Here is a 27,464-nt window from a genome sequence, read left to right as displayed (position 1 = left end):
GGACAGAAAGTGTTACCAAAGAACCTGGTTTTAATTGATATTTAGGTGGAAAAATTGGGTTTCATGGTGATTTTTGTATGTTTAACAGTTGATGGCTCTAACAGTCAGTAGGATTAATAGTTGACAAACTGCAAGTAAGGAACTAAACATGCTAATTGTGTCAAAACTCTTAAACAGGTGTTTTGAAATGAGTATACACATTAAAAGAATTGTTTTTTTTTATGGTGTTTCCAATTTATAAAGTTTGATAATTTAGAATCTATCCAGAAAAAGTTACAAGCCTGAGAAAATTTGCCTCATTTTGGAAAAGAGGAGAAATCCCCATAAGAACAAATGCCTTCATTGATAGATAGATAGATTGATAATTTTTTATTTGCACCAATTACATACATAAATATGACAAACCAGTGCACTTGCCTGGTGGCATACTTTAGCACTGACAATATTAGAATGTTACCTACACTACGAAAATAAAAGCTAGCACTGACTGTGTTACATACTTTAGCTCTGATAAAATAAAAATAAATCAAGCCAAAGTAAATACAAGCCTACAGAATCAAGATAAATATACAAAAAAACCTTAAAAACAAAAAATAATTCCCCACAACACATTGAACACAAATCGCCTAATCATTTGTTATTTATTTAAATATTTGAAAACCCATCATAATTTACATATAAATCCGTCATACCTTTAATCCTCACACCCAATAATTTTGACAAATTTCAACTTTGCAATTATGTTTTGCAATTTTTTAATAAATATAAGTTCATTGTCTCTGAAAAAATGATCGCTGTGTTGTTAAATCTTTTTTAGTAATTTTAAAACTCTCACTTATTGCTACATTCTCATACTGATACTGGAATCGAGTTCCAAACTTTTGACCCAGTATGACGGATGCTGAAACCTGCTCTTGACTTAGGAGGAAATTCACACAAAAAATCTGAATGATGAGTGTTTGGATAATTATAAAATTGGGAATTACTTGAAAAAATACCAGAGAAATTTGAAGGTAAACTATTGCATAAATAATCATGACAAATATTAGAAATAGAAATTGCATGAAGTTGGATCCAAAGAATATATTCCTGAATTCCCATATAAGTGTCTAACTGAAGATCTATGCTCAACATTAAAACAAATTCTCATTGCTTTATTCTGGAGTATTTGTAGAGATTAAATACAGATGGAAAAGTAGAAGCCCAAATAGAAATACAATAAAGAAAATATGGGTGGACAAAAGAATAATACGTTGATTTCAGAATATTTTTAGGAAAAAAATAATGAAGACATGATAGAATACCAATATTTAAGGAAATTTTTGACGATAGTGTTTTCACATGTTTGTGAAATGACAAATTTTCATCTAAAATAACACCAAGGTATTTAAACTGATCAACCCTTTTTAATTCAAGACTATTCAACAAAAGAGAGAATCCATCTGAAATGACCAATCCAGTTTGCAAAAACAACATATATTGGCATTTTTCTCATTAAGAGCTAGTAAATTCCTTGAGTATCAAAAAGATACACCTTGTAATATACATTCAAAGTTATTGAAAAGAACTGCTAAGTCCCAGTGAGAGGAAAAAATTACTACATCATCAGTAAATATAATAATTTTACAAAGAGGCAAAGCATCTGGTAAATCATTTATAAAAAGAAGAAATTGAAAACCGTCAATTTCAGCATATGAAAGAACTTCAAAATGGAGCAGACCAGGTCTCACAAGTCTGTCCTTAATCATGAAATTATGTGGAAGTCATTCAAGCTATTAAAGCCACAAGCAAACTTTTCAGTTAGTACCCATGAGCAGCAGTGAGGTAAACATTAAAGTAATGTTTTTGACAGAAAATATGGTAATGTTTTCCGTTAGAAACATAAAGAACTAACTCAAAATGTAATCAAGAACTAACTAAACAACTTGAAACACTACTGCAGCAAAAATTACTTTATAGTACCCAAGTCTCAATATTTTTTAAATCAGATTAAGTAACTGCAAAGATGCATTTCAGACCACACAGACATAATATCTTTGAGTCTACCCAAAATCTAGTGGTTTTAGGTGACCCTTGTCTTATTTATTATTGAATTTTTTTTTACATACAAAACTAAACCACAGCTTTTACAAAATGTTGCCATGCTAAGAAAAACTGTACAGTTTCGTAGATGCACAGCAGTAACAAGTAATAATTTACATTCCATTACAAATCACAACATAACAATAATCAACTCAAACTTCAAGTCAATCTCTCTCATTTAAACAAACAACACATTATTCACCCCCCCAAAAACAAAACAAAAACACCCTATACCAAACACCACAGACCCCTTCCTGCCCTTCCCATTAAAAAAAATTCTGTCTAACAAATGATCTTTTTAATTTTTCTTAAATGAAAGCAGGTGTTCAGTCATCCTAATACTCACTGGCAGCTTATTCCAAATAAGTGGACCCATATATCTCACCATAAATGCTGATCTAACTGTACCTGTTGACTCAGTTGCTATATCATCACTACTTTTCATTTCATAATCATGCACTTAGCTATTCAACCAATAAAACTTCTTAAAAACTGCAGAGACTAGATCATTCATACATTGATAAACAAATATAGAAGCTTAAAAATCTCTAATTTGTCCAACATTTAACATATTCAGGGATTTATAACAAGCACTAGTTTCTTGGGCCTCTTTAACATACTTACCAATAATCCTAATTGCTTTATTCTGAAGAACTTGCACTCGCTTATAATTAGTAAAAAAATTACTGCTTAAGATAAAACAACCATAAGCTATATACAGGTAAATTAATGAATAATAAAGTGTAAGAAGAATCTTCTGTGGCAGGAAATGTTTAAAATGTCTAAGTATGCCTACACCACAGACAATCTTTACAGAAATAGCTTCACTATGACTGCTCCATGACAGATGACAATCCACTATGAATCCTGGGTATGTATTCTATATAGAATAACATGTATAACCCCAAAAAATCAGAAATAGAAGCATTGGGCTCTTTTCGTGTGCAAAACATGTATTCACAATGCAGTTTCTATTAAGCTGTGGAAATATAAACATAATTTTATAAGTTTTATTCTATACATTTACCCTTTGTTCCAACTTTAAGATCCAATGTCCAAGATTTGGCAGCATTTTCTGGGTTTTGCTCAAACTTAACACACTTGTTCATGATTGAGCTCCAATGTTGGTTATCTGTGCATTTAAAATTGCTAGACCAGCTACTAGGTATCTTAGCCTTGACTGTTTGGCAAATTTTAACTATTTCATATTATTTAGTTACACAGAAAGTGCTCTTCTTATGCTGTTTCCCAAGGCAATTATTGCTTCTGGGTAAAATTCTATTTTGAGCCATTAAACAGGCCCCATAAGATATGCCCTATTTTTGTCACCACACAGAAAAAGTGATCATCACTAAAAATGGCAAACACAATGAGTAATTAAGGTAATTAAGATAATCATAAGAAATGGATTTTTAGAGTTGTTAAAAATATAGCATTCATTTGTAAATCAACTGATTTATCACAATCTGATTCCACAAAGACTTGATTTCTAAATATTATCCTTGAATGTTAAATGTAAAAAAAGTGTATTTTCTGTTTGTAGAAAGCAAGCACTTCTACTAATAGTCCAGCCATTTTAGGTAACAAAAAAATATTTCTCCATGGAAATAATTCCCTATAAGGGAAGATTTTGCTTATGCATAGTACTAGCACCGAGTAACAACATATTAAAAATCAACATTTGTGAATGCAATGCTATTGCCAGCATGTTGGAAATCAGCAGCTAAATGTAGTTTTTTTTATTATATTTCACTAACTGCCAGAAATACAAAACAAAAATGTCTTAACAAAAGTTAAAGAACGCACAAAAAAAAAAGTATCTTTGTAGTCCTAATGGTCATTGAGAAAACTTCAAATTAGGAATGTCAAACATATTTTTTTTTTTCTGTAGTTGAAATGACAAATTTAGCACATACATTTACCTTTAAGGTTTGGTATTTAGGGATAGATATAATTAAAATACAAAGTATTTCTTAGTTTCTAGTTATTTGCGAACATTTAAAAGTAAAAATATAGAACAGTTATAAATACTTAAAACATTTTAATGTTTTTTTTTTTAACTTGCTTACGTCTAATAAAGCAATATTTTTTAGTATGACATTATTTCTAAAAATTGCAAATACAAACAATTCTATAATCTCAGAGGGGGAGGTGAGCTATGGCATTTACATTTAATTACAGATTTGTATTTCTTATTTTTAGTTGTAATATTGTTTTCAAAAACTTATCTTTTTATGCATCATAAGCAATCTTATCATGTTTCAGAAAGCATGACAGATACAAGAAGAAGAGTAAAGCTTTATGCCTTGAATGCAGATAGACAGTGGGATGACAGAGGTACAGGGCATGTGCAATCTTTATATGTTGACAAGTTAAAAGGAGTTGGACTTGTTGTAAGAGCTGAGTCTGATGGTAAGTCAATATAAGGATGCTTCTTAATTTTCAGGAGTAAAATGACCTGTAATTGTATTTTATCAGCAGTGAATTAGTTTTGGTCAGGGAGGATTCCAAGGCACAGAGTTTAGTGTTTTCTTTCTTTTTTTCATGAAGTTTGTATTTAACATCACAATCTTTAATATTGAATGGATATTATTTTACAAAACTGACTTCTGGTAAACGTCATCACTTGACATTGGATTTAGAAGTATAGAAAACCCTTATAGGTTTAGATACATACATTTTATTTTACTTATCTATTTATTAGCATCAAAAACAGTAACCACACAGTGCTTGTTCTTAAAAAACACTTGAAGAATGACAGTTAAACAAATGGAAAAGATCATAAGAATAATTTCTGTGCCTCTAAGTAAATGTGTTGGTGTAGGCTACTGTAATGAGTAGAACAGGGTATATAATTGATATTGGTATCTAATCACTCTTGATTCCTTGGAGAATTAATCTACTCGTTTTTTATTTGTGCTAGGGGTAGTAGTGCCCCTCCCATTGTGACAAACTTTTTCTATCAGAGGCAGCATTATAGCACTGCCTAAGTAAAGAACACTGTTGGCGCAGTGTATTATTTTTTTTTTCATATTGATGGAGTTATTGTAGAAATTTTAAAGAGCTTATTCGATTGTAAATTGAGAAGGCTAGTGCCATTTTTAATAGTTGAAATTGATTGAAGGGTAACTAACCCCCCTCCCACGCCCACCCTTTCCCTAAACACATCCAATCAAAACATTGAGATAGCCATTTTGTTCAAAGTAGTTGGAAAGTCAGGAAATTATTGATGATGACTTTGAGGATGACAGCCATCCCACAGCAAAGGTTTCAAGTTGTGTCCTGGGGACATATAAGGTTTATTATAGAAAGCATTGTTGAAGAAACTTCAAAAAGGGGTCATTCGATTGTAAATGGAGAGGGCTAGTTCCCTTATTAATAGTCGAAAGTGATTGGAGGGTGAATGCCCCCACCCACGCTCTTCATTCCCCCAAACACTTCTAATCAACATTTTGATATAGCCATTTTGTTCAACGTAGTTGAAAGCTTTAGAAATTATGTCTTTGAGGATGACACCCCCTGTCCCCACAGCCCTCAGGGCAAAGGTTGTAAGGTATGTCTGGGGGCATAAAAGGTTGTTATAGAAAGTGTTATAGTAGAAACATCAAAAAGGGCTCATTCGATTGGAAATTGAGATGGCTAGTGCCCTCAAAATAGTCCAAAGTGATGCAAGAGTGAATGCCCCACCCACTCCCATCATTTCCCCAACCCCTTCCAATCAACATTTTGAAATAGCCATTTTGCTCAACATAGCTGAAAGGTCTGGAAATTATGTCTTTCAGGATGACACCCCTCGCCCACAACCCTCAGAACAAGGGTTGTAAGTTATGCCCTGGGGGCATATTAGGTTTTTTATAGAAAGCATGGTCATATAAACTTTGGAGGGGCTCATTGGACTGGTATTCAGAAGTTCTAGGCCTCTTTTTAAGTGTCAAAGTGATCGGAGGGCAGCCCCCTCCCACACACACGTCCTATTGTCATGAAATTCATCTAATAGAAATTTTGAGATATCCATTTCATTCAAAATAGTTTAAATATCATGTATCAAGGCTTTTGGGTTGAAACAAACCCCCAGAGCCTAGGGACAAGGGTTATTAGTTATGCCCAGGGGGTATTTAAGGTTTTATGGAATAAATTTTCTATAGACTTTAGAGGAGGCTTATTTGGTTGAAAACTGGAAGTTCTAGTTTCCTTTTATGAGTCACAGGTGTTGGAAGGCAGCTAGCCCCCCCCTCCCTGAATACTTCTCTTCACCTAACGAATCTGATTAAAATTGTGAAAACATGCCTCTAGGGTTGACACCCCCCAATTCCCTGGGTTTTAGGGTTGTAAGTCATGCCCTGAGGGCATATCCAGTTTTATGGAATAGGTGGTCCCATAAACTTCAGATGGGGCTCATTTGATTTAAAATTAAGTGTTAGAGTTTCCTTTTTAAGAGTCAAAAGCGATTTGAGATCCCCCCTCCCCACGATCATCATTTCCCCAAAGACATCCAATCGAAATTTGGAGATGGAAATTTTGTTCATTGTAGTTGAAGCGTCCAGAAATTATGTCATTGAGGAAGACAACCCACAGCTCACAGATCAAGGGTTGTAAGTTATGCCCTTGGGGCATATATGGTTTTTAAAGAAAGGATTGTCATGTATACTTCGGAGGGAACTCGTTGGATTGGTAATCTGAATTTCTAATGCCCTTTTTAAGAGTCAAAGTGAGGGAAGCTACCCCCACACATCATGTTTTCTTAAAATACATCTAATAAAATTTTTTGAGACAGTCTTTTTATTCAAAATAGTCGGCAGATCATATAACAAGGCTTTTGGGGTTGATAAAAACCACCAGAAACGACCTGGGAGCAAGGGTTGTAAGCTATGCCGTGGGGCATTTAAGGTTTTTACGGAAGGGATGGTTGTCTAACTTTAGAAGGGGCCCAATTGGTAGAAAATCGGAAGTTCTAGTTCCTTTTTGAGTGTCAACCCCCCCCCCCCAACAACTCCTCTTTTTACCAAACGCATTTAATTGAAACTGTGAGATAGCAATTACGTTCAAAATAGTCCAAAGGACATATAATAATGCCTCTAGGGTTTACATAGCCCCTCAGCGCCTGGGTCTAAGGTTGTAAGTTGCGCCATGAGGGCATATAAGGTTTTACAGAATGGGCGGTCGTATAAACTTCAGACGGGGTTCGTTTGATTTGAAATTGGAAGTTTTAGTGCCCTTTTTAAGAGCCAGTGATATGAGAGGAACCCTCCCCCCTCCTCTACGCTCAATATTTGCCTTAATACCGCCGATGAAAATTTGGAAATAACAATTTTGTTCGTCTTAGTTGAAGGGTTCGGGAATTACATCTGTGTGGAAGACCACCCCACCGCCTACAGCTGTCAGGGCAAGGGTTGTAAGTTATACCCTGGGAGCATATAAGGTTCTCATGTAAAGGATGACCGTTTATGCTTCGGAGGGGACTCACTGGATTGGTAATCAGAAGTTCTACTGCCATTTTCAAGAGTCAAAGTGCTCAGAGCACAGCTACCTTCCACACACACAAACGCACCATGCTTTCCCAAGATGCACCCAATAGATATTTTGAGAAAATCTTTTAGTTTCAAAATAGTCCAAAGATGATATAACAAGACTTTTGAGGTTGATACAAACCACCAGAGCCGTAGGGCGAGGGTTGTAAGTTATTCCCCTGGGGCATTTAAGGTTCTTGTGGAAGGGATGGTTGTATAAGCTTTAGAGGTGGCTCATTTGGTTGAAATGGACGCTCTAGTTCCCTTTTAAGAGTCAACAATTATGGAGGCCAACTATCCCCCATCCAAATACTCCTGTTTTCACCAAATGTATCTGATTGAAACCGTGCGATGACAATTTTGTTTGAAATAGCACAAAGAACATAAAACAATACCGCCAGGGTTGGAATAACCCCCAGAGCCGTGGGGTAAGGGCTTTAAATTATACCTTGGTGCCATATAAGGTTTTTATGGAGCGGGTGGTCGTATTAAATTCAGATGTGTCTCACTTGATTTTAAACCGGAAATTATAGTGCCCTTTTTAAGACTCGAAGTGACCTTAAAGACCCCCCCCCCCCCCAACGCCCATCATTTCCCATAACAAATATCCAAACAATGTTTTGAGATATTAGTTTTTTCAGCATTGTCGAAAGATTCAGTAATTTTGTGTCTGGGGATGTCACCCCACAGTAGTTGAAAAGTTCAGTAGTTACTTGTTAGGGGATGTCAACCCCCCCCCCCCCCGAGGCTTCAGGACAAACGCTGAAAGTTATGCAATTTGTTCATTGTTTATATATGCATGTATTTGAGAAAAGGTATACATGTTTGAGTTCTACTTTTCCAAAACACGAAGGGCATTAAGATGAGTTTTCAGGGAATGTTTAGGGGACTGTTGAACTAAATCATAACATGATATGTGTATATGGGTTGTCAAAAGGGCATAACTCAAGAATGATTGAGTATATTAACTTGGAATTTTCATTTGACCAAAAAGGCATTATTTGCGCGCTACTACTACTGCTACCATAAGTACTATTACTACTACCACTGAAACTACTACTTCTGTAGTGAGTACCACTAAGGCTGAGAATGTTGAAAAAAAAACCTAAGAAAATGTCGAGAAGAAATTTGAACCAAATCAAAACATACTATGTGTATACAGATTGCTGATACGGGCTTATCAGCAATATTTTTGGAACGGCTTATCATATCAAGAGGAAACTTCAGGGACATCATGGGTGGGATGTTCAGTTGGCCAAAAGGCAAAATGTAGCTATTGCTGCTGTTAATACTGCTGCTACTACTGTTATTACTAGTAATTATACACTTACTGCTACTACTGTTCTTTTTACTACCACTACTGCTATGATACTAGCACGATTAAGTCTACACATATGAAGGTACAAATTTGACAGAATATTGAAGGGGAATCCGAACTAAATCGAAACACACTAAGTGCACAGATTGTCAAAAGGACATATCTAAGGAATTGATTTGGGTATTAAGTTGAAACTTCCGGAGAATACTTCAAGAGGAAAATCAGTTGACAAAAGGGTAATATATGCATGTCACTACTAACACTAATACCACTGCTACTTTTCCCTATGCTACTAATGCTATGAAACTACTCCAACTGCTAGTTCTATTGCAACAACTTGTAACGCTTAGAGTATTAAGGTGAGAAGGGCGTCAAAGGGGTGTCAAAAGCACACATCAACAATATTTTTGCAACGGCTTTCGTGTCAAGGTGAAACTTCCAGGACATCATGACAGTGATGTTCAACTGACCAAAAGGCAATATGCACAAGTTACTACCGCTACTAATTATGGTGCTACTACTACTACTATTAATACAATGCTAACAATGCAACTACTTTTACTGCCACCGAAACTACTGTTATAATAGTACTATTGAGGCTATATCGATGAGGGTAAATTTGAGAGAATACTGATGGCAAATTTGAACTAACAAAAGACACAATGTGAATTTAGATTTGAATTTATTTGTGTATTAATATGGAACTCTCAGAGGATACTTAAAGGGGAAGATCAATTGGCCAAAAAGTAATATGTGCACACTACTACTAATAATACTGCTACTGCAACATTTACTAGTTCTACTACTACTTTCACTATTGCTCCAACTACCACTTCTTTCGTAACTACTTGTAAGGTTAAGAGCGTTAAAATGAAAATGTCAAGAAGTATATGAATATACAGGTTATCAAAAGAGCAAATCGACAATATCATAGCATTGGCTAGTTGTATTAAGTTGAGTAGTTATACTACTGTTATGACCACTGTTACAATTATATCTAAGGATATGAAGGTAAAACTTTCAGAGAATAATTCTGAAAATTTCTGTTATACGGATGACAGCCTGCCATCCATATGCAGGTTATTAAAACGGGCATATCAGCAATGTCTTAGGAAGAGTTTCGTGTGTGAAATTAAAACTTACAACGCTTGTTGTGCGGGAAGTTGAACTAAAGAAAAGACAATACTATAATAATAATAATATTTATTTCTAACCCACTTACATCAAAAAGATAAATAGTGGAGTAAAAACTTGAAGAACAACGGAAAACAAATAACAAATAAAAAAACAAATAACAAAAAAACGAGAGTCAACAATAGACATTAATCATTCAAACGGATCAGACCGTGGTGAGGCGACAAACGCCGATACGCCGTTTCTGAGAGCTTTTTGTGTAGATCAGTCAGCTTCTCAGTAATGTTCGGATGATGGAACTTTTTGATTATCTTTCGATTCTTATACCACAGAGGAAGATAGAGAAGAAATTTACAGAAACGGAAATAAGAGGATCGAATATCACTAATGTCTTTTTTCTTAAATATAGGGTAAAGCCCAGAAAGGTAAAGAACAGAATGATCGGAAAAAGTAGAATAAAGCTTACCAAGGGCAATACGATTGTATTTCCCTCGATTGGCTACAATTTTAGAGTAACCAATCTGGATTTTCACTCTAGCATCCCAGACAGCACGCTCCCGAAGAGTTTTAAGATTTTTTGTAAGTGTAATACCCAACCACCGGATCGAATCTACATGAGGGATAGAAAAATTTTGAAAAATTAGAGGCCTAGGAGAAGAGGGAACATTGAAAGAAAGATACTCACATTTATCAACATTAAGCGAAAGACCGATTTTAGTAAAAGAAGAAGAAACTTTATGAACCATCTGCGATAGACTGAGTTTAGACCGGCTAATTAGAAGAATGTCATCAGCATAAGCAAGGTAAGAAATATCACTCAAACCAACAAAACACATAGAAGAAATATTCTCAAGAATACCAGAGATACAAAATTTGAAAATACTAGGAGATAACACTCCACCCTGCCGTACGCCCCGACGAACAAGAACATTAGAAGATGAAAGGGCACCATTAGTTTTAATTCGAAGATAAGAATTACTATACCAAAACTTTAGAAGAAAAATAACTGAAAGGTTAATACCGTGACTATAAAGAGAGTAAAGAGCCTGACTATGTACAACACTATCAAAAGCCTTAGAAAGATCAAGAGCACAAATATGAAGACCATACCCTTTAGCCGAAGCATCTTTAAGAAGGAAAGCAAGAGCACGGTGAGCGTGCTGGCACCCGATGCCAGACCGAAAACCAAACTGATTCTCCCCGAAATTAGCATTCATACTTATGAAAGGAAGTAGGATGTGTTCAAGGATTTTACTAAAATTACAAGCAACCGTGATAGGCCTGTAAGAAGAACAATCCAAAGGAGTCTTACCTCGTTTAAGTACAGAAGTGACAGTTCCACACAAAAAGCTGTCAGGAACGAGGGAACAACAAAGGCACATTTGGAAAAACAACTGTAAATGGAAAAACAAAGACGGGCAATTTATTTTTAGATGACAAGCACTGATACCGTCAATATCAAGAGAACTTGATTTCAATTTCTTAACAGATGCAATTACAGCGTCAACTGAAACGGGAATAACTTGTGCCTGAGTCAGGGAAGGCGGGAGAACCGAATCAAGCAGTTTCGAATAAAGCGCGTGCACTGCATAATTCAATTTGGAAAATATAACTGAATAGTGGTCAGACCATGCAGAAGGCGTAATGGGGCAATTAGGATTTGCCGAGTTATTTAAATTAGCTGAATTAATCACTTTGTCCCATTCTTTCTTATTGGTAGGATATTCTAACCCTTTGTAACGGCTCGATCGCAGACATTTCTTAAACTCACGCTTAGTTTTTTGTTTTATTTCAAACACATTCCCAGATAATGGTCGACCGTTAGCAACCCATATACGCAGCCACAATTTGGCTTTATTTTTCACGCTTTTCAGCTCAGGGTCACACGACCAGATTGGTTTCCTTGTACTTTTCCTCACTCGCTCTTGAGGGACAGCAACCTCCTCAGCGCGTTTTAAACACCACACGATTTGGTTGTAATAATGATTCAGATCGTAATTACTTTTAGTAGGACTAACACTCAGCTGGAGTAGATGAAAAGGTACACGTAAAGAACCAAGGAGAATGGCCAGGGTTGAAATATATAATGGCATATTAACATTTTTCCAATTACTCCGCACAAACCATTTAGAGGCAGGAGCACAAGCCTGGTCAGTACTATCTTTTCTAATCGAAAAGCATAGCGATAAAGGAAGGTGATCAATATCTTGCTCATCTTCGTGGACATGCACTGTTGAAGATGTAATGAACGGGGAACAAATCACGTGATCAATATCCGATAAGCTGCCGGAATTATGCACATACGAGAAGGGTAGATCCTTCGCAATTATTCTGTAATCAGGGAGACAATCAAGTAGGTTCACAGTACGAGCAGAATCACGTTTTACATCAGTGTTCAAATCTCCAATAATAATAAATTCGTACCCATTTTTGCTTATACTTTGAAGGAGAGTTTTCAAACTAGAGCATGCTTTGGAGAATTTATTAAGCGATGTCATATTCTTCCCATCGTGAGGCAGGTAAGTGTTTATCAATACGGTTTTACCAAGTCTTATAGCCAATAAATGTTCATCAGAGAAATAGTATGACGGGGACAGAAAGCTGAGCTTTTGTTTTATAATACATGCTAAACCCCCTGAAGGCCTTCCAAAAGTAGATTTAGCATTTGTTGTGAAAACAAAGTGGGCGGAACTGCGGCGCAGGAAATTAACACTCGTTGCGGTCAAAAGATGTTCCTGAAAGCATACAATGTCAAACTTACTGTACAGTTCATCAATGGTCAGGTCCTTGTTTTTTGTCCCATTAATATTGAAGGACACGAGTGATACTGATTCAGACATTAGTTTGTTTTCGGTAACTTGCGACTGACAATTGCTTTCAATTTAGGGCAAGTGAGGCTAAACGAAACATGATCACCTCCACAGTTTGCGCACTTAGGTGACAAATTGCAAGGCGAGTCTCTATCTGAAACATGAGGACCGGCACATCGCGCACATTTTGGTGTAACACTGGGACAAGACGACTGGAGATGGTCAGGGGATCGGCAATTGTTACAGCACCGGGGAATCGCTTTGAACTCATAAACACTTAGGATTTCGTATCCAACTTTGAGACCATATCTAAATGCTTCGACTCTTGATGTTGTATCAGAGAATTCAAGTTTTACTGCAAGCGATTTCCCTAGCCTAGAGGCACCAGAAACACCAGGGCACGATATCAGGTGGGACAGTTCAAAATCATGCGGGATTCCCTTCAGGAGTCCGTAAAACTTCTTGGTTAGAACTTTCGCAGAAGAGCCAGTAAACGCACTAGTCACCGATAAGCGGAAATCTTCAGCAACTGACTTATCTATATTGATAAACAGTTTGTCACGAACAGGGCGAATGCTAGTGATTGATTCGTGTCCATCGATCTGATCTATCAGATCTTTCCGTTTAATTGGGTCCGAAAGGGTAGATGAAAGGTTCGACACAACAATAGTAGCATGCGAGTCGGGAATTGCAGGTTTCGGCAGTTGCGGGTAATTCAGTTCATAAGCATCCAGCTTGGTGGCAACAACCTTGAGTAGTTGTTCCACGCGATTCACCTTTGTTGACAGCCTAGAATACGCAACTGCGGGCAAAACCGGGACCTCGGTTGGAGACTTGATCGCATAAATCGGAGTAATCCTACAACTACTACTACTGCTGTTATTATTATTACTGCTACTAAAGCTAAGACTACTACTATTAACTCTACTCCTGCTGCTACTACTATAACTATTATGTCTGTACTACTACTAATAAACCTAAGGATATTAAGGCGCAAATTTTTGGCAATGGTCAAAAAGTCAAAAAGGTGTGACAGATTTTGAACTAGCCAGAAGACACTATATGTATACTTAGGATACTACTTCTACAGTTGCTGTAACTAATGACACTAAGGGCATTAAGTTGAAACGTTTAGGGGAAGTTTAAATTAAACGAAAAAGCTATACACATGCAAATATTAAAAGGGCATATGAGCAACATCATAGGCAGCGCTGCTCTGTCATAGCAAATAATATCATTGATATTTTAAAGGATCTAATTTGATTGGAAATTCATAGTTCTAGTACCCTTTTTAAGGATCAAGTGATTGGAGGGCAATCAACTTTCCTCGTTAGCTTATAATTTTCCATACACTTCCAATCAAAATGTAAGGTAGTCATTTTGTTCAGCATAGCTGAACGGTCTTGTAACTGTATATCTAGGGCTATTGCGTGGGTCAACCCCCCACAGTTATGCAATTTCCCCATTATGTGTAAAAACTAAATATTGTCTTAAGATTAAATCTAAAAGCACTGTGTGTAGGTTGAATGCCAATAAGACACCTTAGCAGTATCCCAAGAACGACTGAGAGTATTCAGTTCAGACTTTTGGACTACTTCTATTACTGCTTCTGTGCTTAAAATTCAGCAAAATCAAAAGAGTGTAAGTGTATCAAAGCTGTCAAAGAGCATGGATAGATTGTTTTGCAAATGGCATGAAGTTTTATTTTTCAGGTCAAGTAGAGAAGTTTTAAAACTAAATTAAACACTACTATTTGTGTCAAGGTTTTTAAAAGGGTGTATATTGTTAAAAATTGTTGAAACATTTTCCAGCATAGAAATAGCCGGCCAAGCTATAAATTCCTAAAGACAAACCGAAAAGATTTAAATTATTATTTTATTTTTCCCTTAAATGACTATGCCAGTATAAAATGAACATAAATTAATTAAAAAAACCTTTTCCACAAAATATGTTTTTCAAAGAAAGGTAAAGAACTCCATTAGACCAAAAATGAGCAAAATAAAACCAAATAATCTACCAAGCGAAAAACTACCACAAGTCAGCATCGATAAATAAATGAAACCCAAAAGGAACGGAAATTACACTAAATAACCGAGTCAAACTCAAAACGAGCACAAATTAACATGGGTAGGTCTCAAGGGTGCCGGCAGAAAATTTTCCAGGGGGTGCAGGTGCCAAAATAGCAGTGGTTTAGATGGGTGATAGTTTAGGAGGTTTAGGGTACCAAACTACGACTCTACCCCGAAGAGGACGAATTTGCAATCAATTTAAAATTCCGAGAAGCCCATTGATTTAAAAGTATCAATTACTATATTTTGGGCTTCCCAGTTGCAAAAGAAATAATGCCAAACGGTGGCAGGTGGCAGTACTGGATTCAACCAAGTTGATTCGCTTTATTTGTAATGAAATTATGCTACGTTTGGTGATCTGTAATTGCGTATCAGCTATAATGAAGGGGGGTGAGTCATTGTTTATGTGTGGTTAGGGCAGATTCCTACAAAAGTACTTTTTGATGGACAAACTGCTTACTCTTCCTGAGGCTTCAGATAAATTTTAGGTAGGGGGAATAGGATCTAATTAAAATGTTTCTCTGTACAGCTAAACTGTTATATTCTCATATCTAAAAGCACATAAGTGGGAAAGGCAAGGCAGGTCATCATCAGCCCCGCCAGGAAAATTTCTTTGGGGTAGTAAATCCTGCTAGGAACTTAGTTTTCAGCAATTTCAAATGGTAATATTTTCTTTTTCTATTTATATGAAGTACTTCAATGTATTTAAACGAATGTATGCAATGTATTTACCGATGAGAAAATCCGATTATAGAGGTTGTGATGGCTTCAGTTATGTAGAAGATCAAAAGTCTCCTAGAATTTCCATCCATACAAACAATAATATTCATTTTCGTCCAACCGAGATTCTTTAATAGTAATATTAACAAGGACTTTTCACCAAAATTACTGTTCATCGCCAATTTTTAAGTATATTCAAATTTAGTCCTAAATTGAAATTGCAAGTTTAAACATAGGACGGTACTAATCAACGTACAATTATTGATTTACACATTTTAAAAGCAATTAACCAGTAATTTAAGGGACTGGTACCTCAAATTGTATCTTGGTTAGGCTTGGGTATGATTTGGAAAACGATCAGAAATTAAATAAACAAAGAGCTTTACAACTGATAGCTAGGAACAGATTTGGAGCCTATTTGGACAGAATATTCTTTGTATGAAGGGGGTTGTCTGCTCCTTAGCTCCCTACTCTTTAGTGTGAATTTTGGCTTTTTTCCAAATTTTTAACAAAATATACAATTGGAAATTTCTTTTTTCAAAGTACTAAAAAACATTTGTTTAATGAACAAAGTGTTGAGAAGGGGACAATACCCCTTATATACAGAGTAATTTATATTTATTTTAAGTTTTAAACTTGCTCTTTACTTTAGTTGAAAAACCTTTTCTATTTGTTTAATTACATTTCATGAAACTGTAAAGTTTTATGAATACAGTACTTTTGGTAGAACAGGAAAACTATCAATATTTCGATATCTATTTAGATTTTGGTGGATAATAAAAAAGTTCGTACTGTCGAACTGTAGGTAAGGAACGCCCAGACTTACTAGTAACTGAAACTCCAAACAAGAGCTAAGAGCTCATATGGCACTTGTGACGAGAGATCGGATCCGGTCCGATTATGTCAATCACGCATCTAGAACTTGTGCTTATTCTTGAACTCACCAAAGCGCTAGAAATCCCCCAACTCCCCCAAAGAGGTCGGATCTGGTCAGGTTATATCAATCATGTATCTAATACTTGTACTTATTCTTCACATCAAGTTTCATCCCGATCTTTCCACTCTAAGCGTTTTCCAAGATTTCCGGTTTCCAAGATTTCCGTTTCCCCTTCCAGCCCCCAATGTACCCGGATCCGATCCAAATTGAAAACGGAGCATCTGAGACATGATATCTTTCTGTATATCAAGTTTCATTAAAATCTGATCACCCATTTGTGAGATAAACATACCTCAATTTTCACGATTTCCCCTCCCTCCATCCGATCTCTTTGAGGAGTCGGGTGGATTTCTAGCGCTTTCGAGTTCGAGAATAAGCACAAGTTCTAGATGCGTGATTGACATAACTGGACTGGATCCAATCTCTCGTAACAAGTGCCATATGAGTTCTTAGCTCTTGTTTAATGCCAGAATATCCCAGGATACAATTCTTCCCTAAAAAAATATGGAGGTGTTTTCAAGAAATTAAATACATACATACACAACTGTTGCTCGGTTATAGAGATAATATTGAGCCATTCTTGCAGCAGTAGTTGCAATCTAGTAGAAAGCAAGCCACAGGCCATAGTTGCCGAAATTAAAAATGGGTTTCTACAGAAACTGCTAATGGCAAGTATTTCTCATATAACACTGTTTTGAAAATGATAATTATCGTTCAGATTCAACTGAACAAGAATTTCTGACTACACTACGAAATCTTTTAGAATTTCAGAAAGAGCGTGAAACCAGGCAATTACACCCTGAAATACTAAATGTTTTGAAATTGCCCCTTCCCCCTACGTAGATATGACGTGCCCATTTACGTACCTATTGAAACATCAATTAGAAATTATGAACAAGGAAAATCACATTTTTACATGGGTATCATTGAATCAGTACTGATATGCATCGTTCTTTCCGTTTTTTTCTTTCTTCTTTTACTCCAATGGTAGTTGTACCAAACCAGTGGTAGTTTAATATTGGGAGAGGGCTCATTTGAACGAAATTGAAAACATCTTGATACCCTTTTCAGTGAAACATAGGAGACGCGGAAGGGGAAATTACTCTTCCGCTCTTGAACTAGTCTGATTGTAAAGAAAAGTATTTATTGACTTATGTGTTCGCGTTTTTCCAGTTTATATTATATTCCTTCCAGAGTGTTACTGTTACGTCCTTGGATGGCTCTTACAAGGATGTCCAAATTCTTCCTTTCTGGTCACAGACCCTGCCATCACGAGCAGGGAGGAATAGGGTGATCTTTTCTGGAGAGAAGGGGAGTTTCTACCCATAATCGTCCAAGTAACATCCGAGAAACTTTATGTCTGCTAGTGTTTTTGGCGGCTACCTCCAATTCTCCCCTAAAGATGATATCTATATTTAACATACCTCCTTAAAAGGATTTTTGCAATGTATTTATTGACTAATTAGTGCTTGAGAATGCTTCAATAATTTGTTTTCTGCCCGTCTGAACTTAAAATCCATTTCTTTTCTACTTTGAACTTTTGTTTTCTTTTCTTCTGTTTTTCTTGTGTTGTATTTATGACAATTCTCTGAACTAATTGATTTACTGACAAATGTTGTTAGATTATTGACGGAAAGATAGAACTATCTGTTTTAGGTAATGTTCTGCTTGAGTCGAAAATTCAGCCAGATACAGCTTATCAAAAGCAACAAGAAACTCTAATAGTGTGGTCTGAAGGTGACAATTACGATCTTGCCTTAAGTTTTCAAGAAAGAGCTGGGTGTGACGAGATATGGGAGAAAATTTGTCAGGTAATGTGGATCTATTGATTTTTACATCTATTTTATTTGGCAAATTAGTGTGCTAAAATCTTTTTAGTATACTAGTTTGCCTTACAATTATCAATAGATGTCCATTATAGGTTTAAACGCTTTGAGCCTTCATTAGGGTACACGGTGTTTAAAAAGTGGGTCGTTAGGTCAAATGAAACAGCTTTCTTTGCATTCTATGATGTTATCCAAAAAATGCCCTTGAGTGTATGGTTAACCAGTCTTGATGAGGGACTGGAATTTTGATTGTTAATCCCCCCCTTCTTCTTGCGTTGGTAAAACTTGTTCTGCATCCATAAAGCGACTTGGAAATCTCCTTTGGGTGGAATGCTTCTTAATGATCACCCATAAGTGTTATCTAAAGTGCCGAGAAAATCTATATATTTCTGGAAACTTAGCATATTATAATAATTAGGCTTGGGACCCTGAAGATCTGACATCTCTTTTGGATTCATTCACCAGTTGTAATTAATTTATTTTTTGGAATGCTAGCCAAATGGCTATAATATGACTATATGACAATTTTTTTTGCTCGTCAACCTAAGCCTGGGGGAAGGGGACAAACTGGTGTGTGCCGTTTCTCTGTTTATTGGTTTGGTATGCTTAATTTTATTGTATGGTTTCTATATTTATGTTTCTAGTTGCTTTAAAAGATAACTAACAGTATTTTTAAATGCTATCGAGCATGTGATTAATTAAACGGATAAAAAAGCAAGTTATGGCCAAATATGCGGATACAAGGCAAAAATTGGATATAAATATTATTTTGGGACAAAGAAATGATTTTTTTTCTGTATATAGGGATCAGAAAACAAACACTAATCAAACTAGACCTACGTTGCCCGGGCAACGTGAAATGCTGCGGCAACCTTTGTCAGGCTTCGCCGACTAAAGTGTTGCGAGAGCAACACTTTAGTTTTACACTGATCCGGATTTCAAGTCCCAACCAGATCTGTTCACATTGGGAGGAATTGGAGGGGAAACCGGAAATCTTGGAAAACGCTTATAAATGTCCTAGATACGTGATTAACATAACCGGACTGGATCCGCTCTCTTTGGGGGAGTTAGGGGGTGGGGTCCTGTGCTTTGCTGAGTTTGGTGCTTCTGGACGTGCTAGGACGATGAAAATAGGTAGGCGTGTCAGGGAGCTGCACAAATTGACTTGATAAAGTCGTTTTCCCTGATTCGACCATTTGAGGGGCTGAAGGGAGATAGAAAATGAGAAAAATTTAGGTACTTTTAACTTACGAGTGGGTGATGGGGTTTTAATGAATTTTGATATTTAGAAGGACCTCATGACTCAGAGCTCTTATTTTAAATCTCGACCGGCACTAAGTCTCTGATCTTCCTTTTAAAGCAATCTATTGATTCTTATAATTTTGCTAGGGCTCATACCATATGAGCTCTTGGCTTTTCCGACCTCATCACAAGTGCCATTTGAGTTCTTAGCTCTTGTTTTCCCAGGGGTAATCGTATCGACCCCACGGTCCTAGAATGTCGTGATAGGGCTCATGTGAACGGAAATTAAAAGTTCTAGTGCTTTTTATAATTAAAAAACAAATAATTTTGAAATAGTATCACTTTCTACAAAAAAAAGCATTTTCATGTATATGCTTGAAAGACGTCATAATTGTAGGTTGTAACCATATATGTATTAAGTGAGTGCAACATTTATACATGTTTATCTTTCAGCAAGATAATATAAGAAATACATAATGGATCGATATAGTTCATTTTAAATGGGGAATATGTAAGGTTCATCGGATATAGCTGAAACCTAGTAAACAACAAACCACTGCACATTATAACTAAAAGTTAAAATAATGCAAGCATCTTTTGGAAAGTTATTTATCTAGGGTATGGTGCTAAACTTAGGATCGGGACTTACTATTCCAACTATCAAAAAGCCTTCGGATTTTTTCGGTTTTTAATCGGGGTTGCAGCGGTAGCTGGCAACCTAGTAATCCAGGTTGCAGCAGTATTTTCACAAGCGATTGCAGCAATCTATATATATATATATATATATATATATATATATATATATATATATATATATATATATATAATATATATATATAATATATATATATATATATATATATATATATATTATATATATATATATATATATATATATATATATATATATATATATATATATATATATATATAAATTGTATGTTTGTGTTTGTCCGCATATGACGTCATTATAAGTATATAAGGGGACGATTCAAAGAGAAATTTCAGTATAAATCCTACAATAGCAGAAGAAATAGCCGAGGAAGCTGCTCAAAGAGTTAATTCAAAGATAAATTTTAGTTTAAATCCTACAATGGCAGAAGAAACAGCCGAGAAAGTTGCTCAAAGAGTTAATGCCTAAAGGCTTGCGGCTAATAGAGAAAGTAAGAAAACAAAGCGTGCCAAGGAATCACAAGAACAACGTGAAAACAGGCTAGCGCCTCAAAGAGAAAATGACGACCGGGACACAGGGAATATAAATGACGACCGGGACACTCAAAGACAAATTACAGACCGGGAGACCGGGACACAAATGACGACCGGGACACAGGGACATAACTACAACGAGGACTCCGAGGGGGGCACAGGGGGGGATATATAAATGACGACGGGGACACGGAATATTCGATTAGCAATCACCATCAACAAAGCTCAAGGGCAATCATTAGAAAAATGCGGTATAGATCTGAATACGGATTGTTTTTCCCATGGACAATTATATTTTGCATGTTCAAGAGTCGGTAAACCTGACAATCTATTTATATGTACAGACAATGGGACAGCGAAGAATGTTGTATATTTGCAAGTTTTACGTAGTTAAAGACATATTACAATGGCGCGTAACGACTTACGCGCGCGGAGGGGCTTGGGGGCGCGAAGCGCCCCCACCAACACCTAGTTTATAATAAAGAATGAACACTGGTTCATAGTAACTGAAATATTAATTAATAGTAGTAGTCTTAGCTTTAATGGCAGTGTTATCATTGGTAAACTTTTCTAGGGTAGGTTTTATTATAATCTCACAAAATAACTGACTTTTTGGTAAACGATTTCATCGTCTCTGCGGGAACAATAAAAGAAGGTACTTCCCAAAAAATTAGTTGTGGTTATTTTGATCTTTTGCTTTCTCTTAATTTTTAAGTTTTATTTTTTTATAAATTTAAAATACTTTAGTAGTAGGAATATATTTTACGCATTTTTTTTATTTTCAAAGTATTTTTCTATAGGTATTTCAAGATGCGATTACGCGATATGATTTGGTGAATATTACCGTGTTTCATAATGTAGTTGTAATAATTGTTGACAGTAGAAGAAATGCTACCAATGAATCGTCCCAAAAATTCGTGTTGTAAAAAGTGCAAAATTAAATGTGTATACAAATGTTTAATTTTTTTTTTTTTGGGGGGGGGAGATCCTAACAAAAAGAATGAAATTTATTTGAAGCAGTTGACTTACATAGGATTTGCCAAGAAAAGCTTTATTATTGAAAACAGATCTACAACGTATATACGTTTCTTATTATGAGTGAAAAATCCGAAAAGTACATTCCTTCTCGAAAACTTTGTAGATGCGGGTTTTATACAACTTCGGAGCAGAGTGAATTCTGCAGTGTTTGTTCTCGAAATAATTGGAGGAAGTTGGCTGACGAATATCCTGTAGAAAAAGAAAAAGATGCTATTAGTATTGAATCTAGTTATGGCACTAAATCAAAAGTAAGAACACCTAGATGTGGAATATGCAAGAAGAAAATTAAGCTTATGCCCTGTGAGTGTAGATGCAACAAAGTATTTTGTTTGCAACACAGAGCACGGGAGGATCACCACTGCACTTTTGATATCCTAGGAAAAGGGGCCGAAGAGTTGAGTAAATTGATCCCTCTTGTTGTTGCTGATAGAGTGAAACAAATTTAAATAGTTTCAAATTTCCGTCAAGTACGAAGAGGAGGGAAGGATCTACGGTCTTAGCCTTCGAATACTTGCGGGAAATCGCCATCTTTTTAAATATTCAAAGGCAAAAAAAAATCAAAATCTTCCCTGATGTAAAACAGGAACAAGTTCATTTTATGGAGTTTTGTAGATCCACTGAATCCACTTTTGGAGTTTTGTAGATCCACTTTGGTACATTCCTAGTTGAATGTAATGCTTTATATAGGATTTCTAATTCGCATTTTCTAAAATTAATATGTTTATTTTAGGTACAAGGAAAGGATCCTAGTGTTGACATCACTCAAGACTTCGTGGAAGATGATGAAGACGAAAGGTTTGATGAGCTTTCAGATCCATCACCTGCCGTGGAGCTACCCAATCCAGAAATGAGTAAATTAGACCAAATTAGCGAGGCAAGTAGTGTGTTGTTAATTGCACTGAAATGTGCTTCGATTTGCACCTTGGAAATCGTCTATTATTTGTAGGATGCACTAGATCGCTTACATAGCGGTTTTGTACAATAGCTAAGTAATGTCTAGGCTCTGATGCAAGTTTTAGCTGAAAGTCTTTTCTTTTTTCAAAGCGTTAATGTTTTTTCTCTTAAGAAAAAAAAAAAAACACGAACAAACGATAGAGTCACTGGTCCTTAGACAGGCGGTTAATGCTTGGCTTTAAGCTCCTTTAAAGGGTGTGTAAACCGGTCTCAATTGATGAGCCAGGTATATTGCACCAGCTATTGCTAGGTTAATCGCTTATGGCATAAAACTATGTATAAACAAAAGAAATGTCATTCAGAGTAATTGTGTAAAATGTTCTCAACTACTCTGTAAAGATTTTATTGCACACTGGATTTGTCGTCTGTACATGGCTCGAAAGGAATCGTCTTAATGAAAACGAATCGCCACTTGAAGCTAATCAGCAATAGTAACGATTCTCCAGGCTCCTCAGCGTTGATAGTCGATTCGAACATTGTAGAAAGATCATAGAAGGTCTTATTGAAAGCTAGTGCTTACATGTTTGTTCTTCTTATAAACTCGTTCTGACAGCACTAGATCAAAGTGCAATAAGGTAAAACTTCATTATTTGATGCATCGTGGACCGGATACGTTATGTTTGTGTTTTCCATTGCCATCATCATCATATTATATACACTCAGTTTCGTTCGTTTATTATTCACCTTTAGGGACCTATTTTTTATAAATCAAGATATATATGCCCTTGGAGGATTAAGAATGTTTTTTTTTTGCGATTTTAGAAGGATAGTCCATATCTAAAGTAGTACTAAGGTATATTTTTTGCTGCTTCTGACGGTGATAGTGACAGAGTAAACAGACTGCGGACTCGTCAAGGTTGGGAAGCCTACGATGTAGACCAGAGGTCGGTAGCCGTTCTTGGCTACAGGTCAGAACTAGCCAAAATGCAAATCCAAAAGGAACATCTGGATCCGTGATACTTTCATTCTAAAACAGTCTTTTAATGAATAGACTGTCTCAGCAACTGTAATGCTAATTACGTCACAAGACGAAAAATTTTGCTTGACACATTCCTTAATATTTTTGGCCATATCTTTCACGCGAAGTTCGACTGTTCTACCTGGCAATGGCAATTGCTTGATTCTCTCAGTTATTTTTTTTTATATCCAAAATCATTAATAGAGGGTTTGGAAAAATTTGTGCTTTCATTTCCCAAAAACTTGCAATTTGTAAATGGTACTTTGTTGATACCAATACAATAAGCTGCAACGAAAGCTGACAGATGTAGCGTGGATGTAGCTGGTAACAAAACTCTTAAAGAACTTGGACTTGTGTTTCAAAATTTAATATATGTCTAGCAATGTATTTAGATTCGCTGGAATCTGTTATTTCACCCCATCTTTATATTCCGAAGAAAATTGTCCTTTAATATTTAAATAAATAATATTTAATACCTATGACATATAGCGAGCCCAAATTCTGTCGGTCTGTCTGGTGGGAAAAATAAACAGAAGTCCTAGATATGTGATTGACATAACCAGACCGGATTGTCTCTCTTTGGGGGAGTTGGGGAGGGGGAACCTAATTCGGTAATTCGGAAAAACTAGAAAAAATGAGGTATTTTTAACTTTCGAACTGGTGATTGGATCCTAATGAAATTTGATATTTAGAAGGATCTCGTGTCTTAGAGCTCTTATTTTAAAACCTGATCGGACCCGGTGACATTGGGGGGGGAGGTGGAGGAGGAAACCGAAAATCTTGGAAAACGCTTAAAGTGAGTCACAGAAATTTTTACATGAAGAAGGTCCGAAACTTGATACGTGATCAATAAAACGATCGCTGAAAGCTGGTAGGCGTATCAGAGACCCGACCGTATTAAATTAGAAATAGCCACTTCCCCGATTTGACCATCTCAAGGACGGTTTAATCGGGAAAATTAAAAAAATTAGGTATTTTTAACTTACGACGCGTTATTTGATCCGAATGAAATCTGCTATTTAGAAGGACCTCGTGGCTCAGAGTTCTTATTTTAAATCCTGACCGGATCCGGTTACATGGGGAAGTTGGAGGGGGGAACCGGAAATCTTGGAAAACGCTTAAAGTGGAGAGATTGTAATGACACTTGGTGGGAAATAGCTCTTGGCTCTTCTGACCTCGTCACAAGTACCATATGAGGTTTTGGCTTTTGTTATATATTATACTCTTTTTTCGGAATGGCTTACTTTAAAATTAGTAAATAGAGCATTTCTTGACTTGCAGGTCATGAGTTGCCGGCCCTGATGCAAATTAAATAACAAAATTTCAACTGAAAGTACGGAGCAACATTAAAACTTAAAAACAAATAAAAATTATTACGTATATGAGCGGGGTCACCCCCTCGCCAATACTTCGCTCCTTACGCTAAAGTTTTTTGTAGTACTTTTAAAAGAGCTTTTTATTCTAATTTTGGAGAATCGAGAATTATTCTTAAAGAATCAAGACGAAATTCGAACTAGTTATGTATATTAATGTTGTATTTCAAGACTTTTAAGCTATGAACAAAGAAGTTTTAGCACCTAACACTAAAATAGGCAACAAAATATACATCCTTGGAAAGATTACTTTTTCAACCATATTTTGTTTGATTTTGGTCAACACTTGTCAGGACCATAACTTCAAAAGTTCTTTGACAGTGTTCATAAATTTGTATATTTGTAGCTATTTAAAGACTCGTCTTAAAGGGATTAGCTATCTCTAATCCCATATATGATTAACGAAACTATTTGAATATTTGAAATAAAACCAGTTTTTTGATAAAAAAAAAATAACTGCACCTTCGTATACAAGGTGAATGAAGTTATAATCGTGGGTTACAACCGTAAATGATGTGTTATAGTATTACGCTTTAAAGAGTACCCTGGGTGGCAATGACAGCGTAGTTCGTTCTTTACTGTTTATTTTTTTTTAGATTGTACATAGTTGTTTAACTACCGCAGCAAGGAGGGAGAAGTTGGCATTAGCTTTAGAAACTGATAACTACATTAGAAAACTACTAGTTTTATTTCACGAGTGTGAAGACCTTGACAATATCACTGGCCTCCATAGGTAAGCAAGAATAAATTTCAATTAAATTAATAATTCCCAATATGTCAATGTCATAGATATATTTTTCTTCTTTCTATGGTTTCATAAAATCGACCAATTTTTGAAAAAAATGTTAGAAAATTCTATTTTGAAAGCAATCAATTTTTATTATTCACAATATATGACTTAGGTAGTTCTAGAACGCCTGTAATTGATGTCAAAGACTCCCCTGGGCAAAACAGTCATTAGCACTGGAGAGAGTAAAAGTGAGGCCATATCTGAACATTTCATAGATTACAACTTGTATAGTTTGTAGAGAAGCCAGAACGAGTCGACTCCAACGTATTACGAACTACCATGCGTATCGTAAGGATGGAGAGAAAACTTTGTAATTAACAAATCTGAAGGAAGCACGACTGTCTAACAACTACTGACACGACTGATTCGAACACACTGATATGAATTGCACTATTTAGACACACTTATTAGTTTACCTGTCGAAGGGAAGCCAGAATGACTCGACTCCAACATATCACGAACTACCAGGCGTATCGTAAGGATGGAGAGAAAGCTTTATAATCAACAAATTTGAAGGAAGCACAACTGACAGAATTCTAAACACGAACACACTGACATGAATTGCACTATTTTGACCACACTTATTACTTTACATGCCGAAGGCAAGCCAGAATGACTCGACTCCAACGTTTCACGAACTACTAGGTGCCTCGCAAGAATGGAGAGAAAGCTTTATAATTAACAAAGCTGAAGGAAGCACAACTGACTAAATTCTAGACACGAACACACTGATATGAATTGCACTATTTTGACCACACTTATTACTTTACATGCCGAAGGCAAGCCAGAATGACTCGACTCCAACGTTACACGAACTACTAGGTGCGTCGCAAGAATGGAGAGAAAGCTTTATAGTTAACAAAGCTGAAGGAAGTATAACTGACTAAATTCTAAACACGAACACACTGACATGAATTGCACTATTTTGACCACACTTATTACTTTACATGCCGAAGGCAAGCCAGAATGACTCGACTCCAACGTTTCACGAACTACTAGGTGCGTCGCAAGAATGGAGAGAAAGCTTTATAGTTAACAAAGCTGAAGGAAGTACAACTGACTAAATTCTAGACACGAACACACTGATATGAATTGCACTATTTTGACCACACTTATTACTTTACATGCCGAAGGCAAGCCAGAATGACTCGACTCCAACGTTTCACGAACTACTAGGTGCGTCGCAAGAATGGAGAGAAAGCTTTATAGTTAACAAAGCTGAAGGAAGTACAACTGACTAAATTCTAGACACGAACACGCTGATATGAATTGCACTATTTTGAAACACTTATTACTTTACTTTTCGAAGGGAAGCCAGAATGACTCGACTCCAACATTTCACGAACTACCAGGCGTATCGTAAGGATGGAGAGAAAGCTTTATAATCAACAAATTTGAAGGAAGCACAACTGACAGAATTCTAAACACGAACACACTGACATGAATTGTACTATATATGTCGAAGGGAAGCCAGAATGACTCGACTCCAACGTGTCACGA

General features: G+C 36.1%; 1 protein-coding gene across 2 annotated transcripts in view; it reads left to right on the top strand.

Annotated features, from left to right (window-relative positions):
• The window catches only part of LOC136029284 (serine/threonine-protein phosphatase 4 regulatory subunit 3-like), a gene marked incomplete at its 3' end in the record, with an annotated part of 55,996 nt that overhangs the window by 7,605 nt on the left and 20,927 nt on the right, over positions 1 to 27,464 (top strand). The window contains 4 exon segments of one of the 2 annotated variants that reach the window (XM_065707539.1): positions 4,348 to 4,494; positions 18,234 to 18,388; positions 22,620 to 22,763; positions 25,771 to 25,907. In XM_065707539.1, the coding sequence (XP_065563611.1) occupies positions 4,353 to 4,494; positions 18,234 to 18,388; positions 22,620 to 22,763; positions 25,771 to 25,907 (578 nt within the window). 2 annotated transcript variants of the gene reach the window in all.

This window comes from Artemia franciscana, chromosome 7 (genome assembly GCF_032884065.1).
Source record: "Artemia franciscana chromosome 7, ASM3288406v1, whole genome shotgun sequence".
NCBI classification, from domain to species: domain Eukaryota; kingdom Metazoa; phylum Arthropoda; class Branchiopoda; order Anostraca; family Artemiidae; genus Artemia; species Artemia franciscana.
Note: the sequence above shows the minus strand (reverse complement) of the source record. Positions and strands in the feature narration are given on the sequence as shown.